Source organism: Cajanus cajan, chromosome 11 (assembly GCF_000230855.2).
Source record: "Cajanus cajan strain Asha chromosome 11, NIPB_CcT2T_4, whole genome shotgun sequence".
Lineage (NCBI taxonomy): Eukaryota > Viridiplantae > Streptophyta > Magnoliopsida > Fabales > Fabaceae > Cajanus > Cajanus cajan.
The window spans coordinates 40,744,763-40,757,196 of NC_138527.1; the positions used below are offsets into that span (position 1 = coordinate 40,744,763).

Genomic DNA, 12,434 nt, shown 5'->3' on the forward strand with positions numbered 1-12,434 from the left:
TACATACATATGTAAAACATGTCCCGGCATTTTATGGATCTTCAACAAAATAATAATAATAAATAAGAACTTTTATATATAATAATTTAACATATAACTATTTATAATATAAAAATAGATAATGATTTAATTAAAGCTTAATATATCATTTAATTTATAAATTTATTTGAGAATTTTTAATTAGGTCTTAAACTAAAAAGTTTATGATTTGATCTTTAATCCTTTTATAAGTTAATTTTAGAGATTTTTTTGTAATTTGTGTATTTAATTTGATATAATATTAAATTATTATTTAATGCCATAATTATATGTATTAAGTCTTAAATTCTACTAGTTAAAATTTTTTATTTTATAATTGTTATAATTAAAGAGATTGTGAAAAAGTTATAAATAAATTAAAATTCGTTGATATATGAAATAATAATCCGGATAACTTTGCGAATATAAAAAAAATGTCATATTTCATTAAATATAAATAAATTTTAGTTCTAAGGATTAAATTACAAAATATAAAATAAAAATAAAAAAATAAATGATTTGATTAAAAATTTTTTTTAATTTTTTTTAAAGACTTAATTAAATTTTATAAAAAATTCATAAATCAAATAATACATTAAACTTTTAATTGAAAATAACATGTATGGTTACTAAACAAATAATAATATTAACAACTTTAAGATATATATTTTATTTTTTATTCAATTGCTATCCCTTATTGTAAAATATTATATAATAACTCTAAGGATTAAAAGTAAAGTATCTTCAAATTAAAAAGATAAAAATGAGATAAAAAATAAATTGAGAAACTATAATTAAATCTAAAATTTTTAGAGAAATAAAAATAATACTTTATCTTTTTATAAATGTAATATATAAAAATAATTAATAATAAAGATAATAAGATATTCAATCGTATTATTTTATATGTAAATATAAAAATATATGTAAGTAATAGTTTTAATTTATTTTTAAAAATAATATAAAAATTATAGGGAATTATATAATTTTAGAAAAATAGCCCTCTTAATCACGAGTGGTGGACGATTACCCCTTAAACAAGGCGTAGAGCCGGAGGTCTATATATGTGCACTTTCACTTTTATTTGGTCGTTTCTTTTTGTATGAAAATAGTAATTTCTTGACTATTGTCCATTCCTTCTATGGCATGCATCGTCCACATATATGAATTGATTGCCCTTCACATTAGTTTTCCTGACTGCTTTATTACTTTTTGCACCTTTTTGGGCACTAGTTCCATCCTTTTTATATAAAAATCATTATTGTCTTGTTAAAGTTAAGTCTTAGAAGAAATTCCGGAGGAATCTAATTATGAATGCAATCACAGAAGGATGAGAGATTTGGAAATTTTATAATGACAAATTATATTTATGTAATATTTGTTTTTAAAAATTACATTACAAAAGGAAATATCAGATAGAATCAAAATAATAATAAAATAATTTATGTAATTAAAAAAAATAGAAAATTTTTTTTTACAGAAATTATTGTAATAGCAAATGTTACTACAACCATCAAGACATAGACGACTCATATTTTTTTTAACCACGAACGTTAACTCGAAATGGCTTTAACAAAATATTGTGTAACTAGATTAGTTTTCCTTTCATCAAAGTATAATAGTGGCGAAACAGGCTAGCTAGTTCGTGGGATCAACTATGAAAAGGTAGGATATATATATATATGTTCCGGCCAAAGGGTGGACTAGGGTTTTTTCCTATATCGTGCCTTAGAGCCAGAGCATTCAAAAGTGTAATCTGCATGCCTAAACTTAGGGTTTTAGGTTTTATACTTCGTCGCCTATGGGCCTCATGGGCCCCGAGGACGTAGGGATTTCTTCAACCGTTGTTGCCAAGTGTCCGCGCAATGCGTGAGGATTAATCTAGTCGGTCTTTAACCGACTAGGCCTGAGCCTTGAGCCCACTCGGGTAAAAGTCGAGTTCCTCCTTATAAGCGAGTGGATCCGAGTTAGGGCCGAGTCGGCTGGTACACCAAGGATCTAGTCGAGTACGCGCCGAGTTACCCTCTCATAAGCGAGTGGAGTCGATGTAGGAGTAAATCGGCTCGCATAGAGATGCTAACTCGGTTTTAGGCCGAGTGGTTCTCAGCCAAGACGAGGATCAAGTCGGATTCTAACCGGGACAGTACACTAGCCTTCCAGTCCTGAGCCGATAAGACGAGAGGACTTGTAGCCTGATAACTTAATCGGATGTTAACCGAGTAGAGGTCAATCGTGTTTTAACCTGGACGGTACAATATATAATCTCACAAGTTTTGTTTGAGAATTGATAAATTTAAGGGTAGGGATATAGTGGGACAGTGAAAGTTAAAAATGGCGTTGAAGGGTTTGGCGTGGCCAACTGTGGTCACATTCCACGTGTCTATAATAGCATGAAAGCCACGTGAATTGCTACATTAAAGAAAGTAAACGTACGTACCTACCTTGTTACTAATTCCCTTTTAATGGAAATATGGAATTAATATCAACTGCGGACGTACTTACGGTTAGCCACTTATTTATTAAGACAAATTACTCTATCTACTTACGCTAAAAAGACCAACAACATACATTACTCTATCAAGTATCAATACATAAATTAATTCATAATATATTATTTTAACTTAATCGGTGATTTCAAATTTATATCATGACTCTATAATCAGTGGGATATATATCTTTGAATAAAATGAGCAAGCATATATTAATAACAATTTTGTTTATATTAAAATTACTGTTGGTGCTGCTGCTATAATGTAAATGAGTTAGTGTTTAGTTAATTGAATTTTGGGATTTTACATGAGTCGGTGGCACTGTCAGGTCTCCTTTGAAGTCAAGTCAGCAGCTTCAATCACGACATAAATGGATAAAGTGAGGCAAATTGGTAGCTTAGTAGTCCATCATTTCAAACTTTCCCATCCCATGCACATCTTTTCTTCTTCATCCACCAATCTCCATGCTTCCATCAAACACTAGTAATTACAAACCCAATTTTCTGATTCTTTTTATTGAAAAGACAGAATAACAAAATGAATGCTCAACTCAACATTAAATAAAAATAATAAAAACATTCTGGGAATTAACGATTAAACAATTAATAAAATGTTTTTTTTAATTAAACCCCGTTACGTATTATAAAAACCCCACCCAACCGAAGCCCCCAAATAAAGAGTTTCCATGTCGTAGATGGCGCGCACACTCTTTTCATATAAACGACAATGCGTATCAGCGTTTCCAATGTCAGAATCTAGGGCATTTTAGATGCATACAAGTTAGCGCATGACTCTTCCCTTTTCTGCGTTTAAGGGGCGAAAATAGTGCAGAATCGGACGACAACCGACACGAGAAAATAAAGGCTCCACCGTTTAAAATGGTATCATCTGAACTCTCTAATCTCACCCACAACAACTCTCCCATGGCGAATTCGAAGCACAGAAACAAAAGCTCCTCCCTTTTCCTCTCCGACGGTTTCCTCTTCCTCGCAGGAGCATTCTCCGCTCTCATCCTCGTGTGGGGCCTCTCCTCCTTCACCACCCCCATCGCCAACGACCCCCCCAATTTCCAAACCCTAAACGACGCCGTTTCAACCCAATTCGACCCTCCCGACCCTACCTTCTACGACGACCCCAAAGTGGGTTACACCATGGACAACAAAGTCCGCAACTGGGACGAGAAGCGCCAGGACTGGTTAAAGCTTCACCCCTCGTTGGCCGCCGGAGCGCCGGAGAGGATTGTGATGGTGACAGGGTCTCAGCCGGCGCCGTGCCGGAACCCTATCGGCGACCACCTTCTCTTAAGATTCTTCAAGAACAAGGTGGACTACTGCAGACTCCACGGGTACGATATTTTCTACAACAACGCACTCCTGCAGCCCAAGATGTTGGCGTATTGGGCCAAGTACCCCGTGGTGCGGGCCGCCATGATGGCCCACCCCGAGGCCGAGTGGATCTGGTGGGTGGACTCCGACGCCTTGTTCACCGACATGGACTTCAAGCTCCCTCTTAGCCGTTACAAGCAACACAACCTGGTGGTTCACGGGTGGGCCCACCTCATACACGACAAGAGAAGCTGGACGGGCCTCAACGCCGGCGTCTTTTTAATTAGAAACTGCCAGTGGTCGTTGGACTTCATGGACTCCTGGGCCAGCATGGGCCCACAGACTCCCAACTACGACAAGTGGGGCGAGACGCTGCGGTCGACTTTCAAAGACAAGTTCTTCCCGGAGTCAGACGATCAGACGGGCCTGGCGTATCTGATCGCCATCGAGAAGGAGAAATGGGCGGACAGGATTTATCTGGAGAGCGAGTACTATTTCGAGGGGTACTGGGAGGAGATTCTGGGAACGTTCCCTAACATAAGCGCCAAGTACGAGGAAATCGAAAAGGGTGTGCGCAGGTTAAGGAGGCGTCACGCGGAGAAGGTGAGCGAAGGGTATGCTGAGATGCGGGAGGAGTATTTGAAGGACGCTGGGTTCGGCAAAGGGAGTTGGAGGAGGCCCTTCATCACGCACTTCACTGGCTGCCAACCCTGTAGCGGCAAATACAATGCCATGTATTCCGCTCAGGATTGCTGGAACGGAATGCAAAAGGCTTTCAATTTCGCTGATAATCAAGTCATGCGCAAATATGGTTACGTGCACCCGGATCTACTCGATCACGCCGTTTCACCTCTTCCTTTTCATTATCCCCCTCCTTAGTTCAGGTAAACTTGTTGATGTTGACCAATCTCCACATATGCTGTAACTCTCAACTCAACCACTTGTTTGTTTATAATATTATATTTTATTTCAGTTTAAGGTTTCTCTTTTTCTGGCACCTTCCTCTCTCTTTGCTCAAGGGTTTTGTCGTTAATGAGATTTTTTTAGTTAATGGAAGGCATAATTTCATTCTTCCCGAATCCCCAAAAGCATTATCTTGATGGGTGCTTTGTCTCCCATTCTTCGCTAAATCTGTCCACCTCACTGCTTTTTTTTTTAATCTTGCTGCATGCCTTGGAAAACTACAACATGCTTTGCGTAATTCCGGACTTCCAGCTTCAAAATGAATCCATCATTATTCCTATACCGCAAGATATATAGAAGATTTGAGTAGTATGTATAAGATATTCGGTTTAAACCCTATTATCACATCATTCTAATTTTGACTGATAATGTAATATACTTTATATTAAAATCATTAAATTTGAAAGATAAAATATTTAAACAATTATATTCTAATGTATTCAAATTATTTATTTTTATTTAGTAATTTTTGGTAACTATTGAAACAAACATTAAAATAATATTTTTGGAAGCATGAAGATATGTATAATTATTGTTAGTATTATTTTCTAATAAAAGTTGTTATTTCATCTCAACAATAAAAATGTTAGTACATTCTGTAATTGAAATTAACATTTCTCGGAAAGATACTAGTCTTTGCTATCATTATTTAGCCAGCTGACTTTTCCATTATTATCATAAACAGGATTGAGTTGAATTAATTGTATTTTGAAATAAAGTAATCTTGGCGCTAATTGGAATCCCTGAACCAAAGCTTTGCCTTAAAAAGTGTACAAAAGTTTTGGATAAGTTGTGCCCTAAGGAGGTCTCGCTATGATGTAAACGTTCACCTTTACAATGTTAGCTAAAGAGGGGTGAAAATGTCAAAAAAACCAACAGCAACCGCTGAACAGATGAAGGAAGTGTGGTTTGTGCACACTGACAAGATTTCGGCATTACATGCTTCGGGGCAATCGGATGAAAGGATACCTTATATTATAACAATATACGGGTAGGGTGCACAGTTACGTTGTCGATTGTCGCTCAACCACCATGAATCCATGATCTTTAAATTATATGAATCTACGAAAGTCAATCTACCCAAGCTTGTTTATTATTATTTCCTGTAATATTGGTTCTGACAAAACATGGCACTGGCTAAAAGAGCACTTTCCATATGGCAGGCTAACTTGTTACAAATAATTTGCATATCTCAGCGCGTGCAATTATATTTTTTATCAGCTGATTTTGAATAACCCTTCATTTTTATTTTAAAGTGTGCAAGAAAATTGCAAAAAATAAAATATTAACATTACATGCTGCCAAGATTCTAACCATTCCTTATATGTTGTTTGTTGCGGAAACATTTTCTCGTGGATCTAATAAATGCATTATTTTGGAGCTGCAGTGTTTGGACCCACTGAGCTTGGATAGATTTTACCGCGGCCCATTAATTAAGATGGATAGATGAAGCATGTGCATGCGTCCAGAACTTTCATCGACCTGTATTATCATCGTGATTGTGGGGTCACGCTCCCAATCCCATAGTAGCGTACTATACCATGTGAATACTTATTTACTACAATAACAGTATAAAAGATACCACCAGTGAGGCTTACCTCACGCAGTTGGGCCACTCCAGTTACATCTACCCTTTGTTTTTGGTTTTTTCTCCCCTTTCATCTCCTGCTATATATATAGAAGTAATAGTGGCATAGCAGTGTAAAGTGTAAACCTTTATGAGGTTGCTATGACAAATGTTTGTGTACCCAAGATCCAGATATAATGGCCGAATAAATTTTGTGGACACGTGACGTGCATCCCACATTTCCTTTATGAGCATTACTTGGTCCCAGTCAGTTTTTTTTCATTCATGTTGAAGGGTATTACTACTAGCTCCCCAAATTTACAACAGGTAGAATATACATAACGGCAATAATTAATTTGCGGCGTGAGGTGGTTCTATACTAATTGTTGCAGCAGATACAGATGGTGACATGGGTTGAATCGTTTAACCCATTAAACTTAATGGGTAAGGTTAAAATTTTCAACTAAATTTTTGCTATGGATTGAAACCTAATTAGATTTATTTTTTGACCCCCTAGAAGCAAGTGGTGAAAAACACAGCCAAGTGCAAACCCATCAAATGCGTATAGTACTTTTTCTTTTCCATATTCCACTCGTCATTGAGGGAAAAATAAATGAAATAAGCAGAAACCGACAATTACATGCATAAGATTAATGATAGTCTCAATTTCAACTTGCAGCCAGAGCCAAAATTAAGCAAAAAAATTCTAGAGCTGCTAACAAAAGAATTGTTTTAATCAGTGGATTACATTTACGAGCTTAACTGAACACTGAACAGTAGTACTCTAATAAATAGTGTACGGGTAGGGGCGTTCAGCCACCCTCTTATCGGCCGCCGAATGGCCGAACCAGGTGGCCGATTGCCAATCGGTCACCTAGATCGGCTTATCTTTATTAATTATCTTTAATAAAGGATTAAGGGTTAATTAGCTGATTAAGAAGTATTATCTAATACGGTAAGTATGTTACAGGGCCCATAAGGTCCAGGGCCCACGATTGTCAGTATAAATAGCTCAGGTCAAAAGGTAACGTCATTGTTCATTAATTACTCTAGATTTCCGTGCTTGTGCTGACTTGAGCATCGGAGTGCCTTTTGCAGGTACAAACCCGTCTACTCACGTTGGATCGGAATACTCGTTCAGAACACTCGTTCGGCCTTCAGAATACAAGAAGATAATTGGTGTATCCTTATACATGTACAAATAGCATACTATATTTTATTATTGTTGTCAGCAACCCAAACGCATACTTAATTATAAAGGGGCGGAACTTTGATTGGTGTTCTCCGAAGTAGAGTCACTTGGCTTTTCTTTGGCGAGCCTTTTTGCCATTCTCCGGTTCTTCACTTTCACTGATTTAGCACCTAAACCAAGTTGTGTTGAATAAACGTCAGAGACAACATAACGTGTCTATATACTAGTTTTAGATAAATAACAACAACACATTCATAAAGGGTAAGTCAAAGTGTTGTTTAGTATGAGAACCTTCCTCAGAGGCATTTGATCGAACAGGTGGAGCGTCCTGTCCAGCTTGGGTGGGCCTGAGAGGCAACAGCGGCCCAATAAGTTTTCCGCGATGAGTGGTTTCCTCCTTGAGCTTCTTCTTGCGAATTTTCTTTCGTTGAGCCCTGGTGAGCTTCTCCGTCTCGGAATCACCGCTCGTGGAGGCATCGTCGTAGCCATCCAAAGTGCCTACATTTTCAAAATGGCAATAAAAGAAATGTTTGAACATGTGTGATTGTTAAAGTATATGGTGCTTGCAGACCAAAATGGTACCCGAAATAACGTCAGAACGAGAGTCGTCAGTGAAAGGTTCCTGAGGTTGGAATTGATCTTGTTGGTGCTAGAGGATAAAAAGAATAACCTAAGCATGGAATTGAAGAAAAAATATGAAGTAAGAAGAGATATATATACATACTGGTAGTGGTGGAGGAGAGGGATAGAGCATATTAACGATGCCTTCATTGAATCTGCGTTTTCTGTCATCCGTGTTCATGAAACCAAACCGATACGTCGATTAGAGAACCAAACGAGAATGGATGCATCCACGTTAGTTCAAATATTTGTTTCCTGGGAAGGGGTGCCTAAAAAAGGTTTCGGAGTTGTTGGGAATTGGGATCACACTTTATTTTGTCACTGGATTCAAAATTTTAGGGTGTGTTTGCTTTAGAAAACATTTTCTATTTTCTATTTTTTATTTTAATTTTCAAAAAATACTTTTTATTTTAAAATTTAAAAAATATGTTTGATTTGACTATTTTTAATAATAAAAAAATTAGATATTTTTTTTATAAAATTTATTATCAAAATTACTTTTCATATCTCAATAAGAATAATATTTTATTTTGTAAATATTCACTTTTTCCATCCTATATTATATTTAATATTATTTGAATAATTTCCTCTTATAATAAATGAAATAAAAAATGTGTAAATATATAACTTAAAATATAGCAACCAAAACTTAATCATACTAAACATTCATCTTATTTAATAGATATTTTTCAATTAAAATTATTAAATAATATGAACAACATATATAATTAAAATTTTATAGAATAATTATATCTAATAAATATTATAATATTAATATTAATATATAATACATATGAAAATATAAACAAAACTTATTTTTACAAATATAAAAATATAAGATAAATTGATTGAATGACATGTATAAAGAAATTTTAGTGGTGAAATATTTTCTTCAAGTGGTGCCAGTTCAACGAAAAAGATAAATTATTTCAAATTTCTTCACACTTTTAGGAGGAAAATAAGTGAATTATAAGTAAATTAAATAGAGATTTAAACTTTTGAAAGAGAGAATTCTTAAAAAGAATTTTAACCAACTTAATGATTCAAACTTTTTTAGAAATTTTCTTTTCTATTAGAAACCTTGAAAAAGTTTGAGGAATGTCAAGAATAACTATGACAATTTAGCTCCTCCAAAGATTTTCATGTACATATGTATATCTATACTATTAATAAAAGGAATTGTCTCATTTCATATTTATATTTTTAGACAATTTTTCTCTTATAATTTTATTTTATAAATTTCAAAGTTTTTATTCGTATCTGTAAATTTCTTTCTATAATTACTTGTATTTTTAATAATCATTCATTTTTATATATTTTTTTATTTATTATTTATAAAAATAATTTACAGAAAGATTTAGTGTCTTTTGTATGTTAAATTCATTCATTTTTAAACAAATATAACATTTATTACTTTTGGGCCTTAGTTTTCTACTTTTCATCCTTTCTCTGGGCTCTCGTGGAATTTTGTTGTACCATGGGCCGAAAAAGACACAGCATATGTCTGCTTAGAAATTTTTGGACAAAAGAAGAGGCAAGCTCATTAGTCACCGTCGCATGGCTATATGAAAAACAACAATGGTTGGATAATATTTTTCATAAATAATCATAAGAGAATAAAATAAAAAAAAATAAACAAAATATCTTAAAGGTAAAACTAACTTATACATATAACGGTTCTACATTAGAGGGTTTGGAGGAATTTGCCCCCACAAGAATTTTTATTTTTCTTAATATAATATATATAAATTGTTCTATATAATGACGAATCTAAAAAATATGTTTAGTGGAGACAATAAATATATTTTATAATATTTATATAAAATAAAAACATAATAATTTTTGATAAAAAATATATTTTTTGATGAATTATTATTATTATTTTTTTATATAAACTACAATTGTCTTGTGAATAGAATAACAATTTTTCCTTTTTTTTTTCTGTTTATTTAGATTGTACGAAAGTGTGAATTTGTACTATTTATTTAATATTATAGAAAAAAATAGAAAAAGTTAAAAGAATACAAATAATTAGTAGTAGTTTGTTTTCTTTTTTATCTCTTCTAAAATTTTAAGTTCATTTTCTTAAAAAATATTTTATGGGGATATACGTTATTTTTGGAAGCAAACTTTTTCTTATTAAATATTTTTAAGTAAAAAAATTATAGATACAATTATACAAATTCTCTCAACGTGAATCCACCTTGTCAACACAGACGGACACACCATACCATTCAAGTTAAAAGGATTTAGAAATCAAAATCAAATTAAAAATAACATAATTTAATAAATTAAATTATGACATTTTCAATTAATGAGTATAAGAGACAGATTTTTTTGGTAGAAAATACTATACATATCATAATAATAAAAAAGTAAAAGTAATTTTGTCAGTGAGAACAATCATCACTACAATAAAATTTATTATTAACGATAATTATTTAATAGTAATAATTTAATTGTTGCCATATGTAAAAATATTAATGACTAATATATAATAACCACTAAAAATATATTTATATTACACTAAAGTTTACTATTAGTAACAATTATTTATTAGAAAAAACTTAAGTCCCACATCGATTAGAGATAAAATAATTAAATAGTATATAAGTAAGTAATAACTATCACCTTACACGTTTATTTTATAGGATTGACTCCTAATTCACTATTCTAAATCGATATTAAATCACTCATTATTATCAAATTTAATAATGTTATAAAATAATTAGAGAGCAACTTTCACATTATAAATCTCACATTTCTTAAGAGACAAGATAATTAAAAAAAATAAATTAAAATATATATAAATAAAAAACAACCCTCATCTTACAAATCACACATTGAGTATAGATAAAAAAAAGTACATTAGTTATGAATTTAGAAAAAGAAATTATAGGAATAAATTATTTAAGTAAAGGAGACAATTAAAAAAAATAACTTTTATTAGTCTTTAAAATGGCTACTAGAATTGTCACTAAAAAAAATATGTTTTTTCGACAATTTAGTAGATTTTTACCAGCATTTTATATAAATACCGGTAATAGTATTAGCGACATTAGATACACCAGCCTTTATTTAAATGCTGGTAAAAAAACAATGGTCATTTTACTCATTTATATGACCATTAAATAATAAATTAATTGCCACAAAAAATTAATTTTAATGTAGTGCATACTCTGTAAAATAAAATATAAATAAAATATCAATACATTATAACATATCATGATATATTAACAACAATTAAAATATAATATACTATAAAATATAGTATATATAATGTTAAGAAAGAGTAAAAATTCAGCCCACTCCTCTATGTATAGATCCATCACTGGTTCTATAATTTATAATATATTAAAAAATATATATTATAAATATTTTTTTCACTAATTTATATATGTGAGTATTTTCTCACTAATTAAAATTCATAGATTCTTCATTACTTATGTATAAATTAAAAATAAAAATTTGAAAAAATAAATATGATTTTTTTATATATAAATTAACTTATGCCTTATGGAAAAAGTTTATTTTTTTATACTCATTTTTTTTCTTCTTAAAAGTATTAATAAATAAATATATTCAAATAAACACTAAATAACTTAAAATTTTATTATTTTTAGGTTATATATATAAGGATTAAGGGTTATTGAATATGTACACCAGAAAAATAAAGTACACCAAAAAAATTATTGAATATTTTTAATTTTATTATATATAAGTTATGTTTTATTTATATTACTTATTTTACTTAATAGAAGTGCTAAAAGGTTAGAAGAAAGTTACAAAATGATGGCTCCGTTTGTTTAATTTTTTATTTATTTATAAAAAGTATTTAAAAGAAAACAGATAAAAAAAATTGCTTCTTAAAAGTAAACAGAAAATTGTTTTTAAAAAACAAATTAGAAAAACACGTGAAAATTTATTTATTTTATGAAAAGCCGTTTTTAACGAGCCCAAAAAATATTTAAAGCAAAATGTAATTTTAATAAATTAGAACTAGAATAAATAAAAAAAATGGTAGGATCTGGAGGTAAAAGTCCAAAGTCAAAGCATGATGTCTGCGCAAATGGCACACGTGAAAATAGTTGGGTTTCATTGCCTCGTGTTGTTGACTCGTCACTTGAGTTGAGGATGATGAGAAAGAAGCAAAGAATAACCCCAACATTAAGCACATAAACATTGACTTATCATATTCCTCCATCTCACTTTATTCATCTTAATACAGAAAGATGTTAAATACAAGTACTGTTCCCTAC

The 12,434-nt window shown here is 31.7% G+C and overlaps 2 protein-coding genes across 5 annotated transcripts; one reads left to right on the forward strand and one right to left on the reverse strand.

The window, feature by feature from the left end:
• Nucleotides 1-3,137: 3,137 nt before the first annotated feature.
• On the forward strand, nt 3,138-6,616 carry LOC109811192 (galactomannan galactosyltransferase 1). 3 transcript variants are annotated; one of them, XR_014430566.1, is made up of 3 exons: nt 3,138-4,716; nt 5,481-5,786; nt 6,183-6,616. XR_014430566.1 is itself a non-coding variant. In XM_020374858.3 (2 exons), the coding sequence occupies exon 1, from the start codon at nt 3,386-3,388 to the stop codon at nt 4,709-4,711; it is 1,326 nt and encodes a 441-aa protein (XP_020230447.1). In that variant the 5' UTR covers nt 3,138-3,385; the 3' UTR covers nt 4,712-4,716; nt 6,183-6,616. The 3 variants fall into 3 exon arrangements, 2 of the variants coding, with proteins under 2 accessions (XP_020230447.1, XP_020230448.1); XM_020374858.3 differs by lacking the exon at nt 5,481-5,786; XM_020374859.3 differs by lacking the exon at nt 6,183-6,616 and having other exon boundaries at nt 5,481-6,043.
• A 754-nt stretch (nt 6,617-7,370) lies between these two features.
• Nucleotides 7,371-8,488, reverse strand: LOC109811187 (uncharacterized). Of its 2 annotated transcripts, none has more exons than XM_029273922.2 (4): nt 8,279-8,488; nt 8,137-8,176; nt 7,846-8,052; nt 7,371-7,724 (listed from the first exon to the last, which is right to left on the reverse strand). In XM_029273922.2, exons 1-4 carry the CDS (start codon nt 8,354-8,356, stop codon nt 7,615-7,617), a joined length of 435 nt encoding a protein of 144 aa, XP_029129755.1. In that variant the 5' UTR covers nt 8,357-8,488; the 3' UTR covers nt 7,371-7,614. The 2 variants fall into 2 exon arrangements, with proteins under 2 accessions (XP_029129755.1, XP_020230439.1); XM_020374850.3 differs by having other exon boundaries at nt 8,137-8,203; nt 8,279-8,485.
• Nucleotides 8,489-12,434: the final 3,946 nt, after the last annotated feature.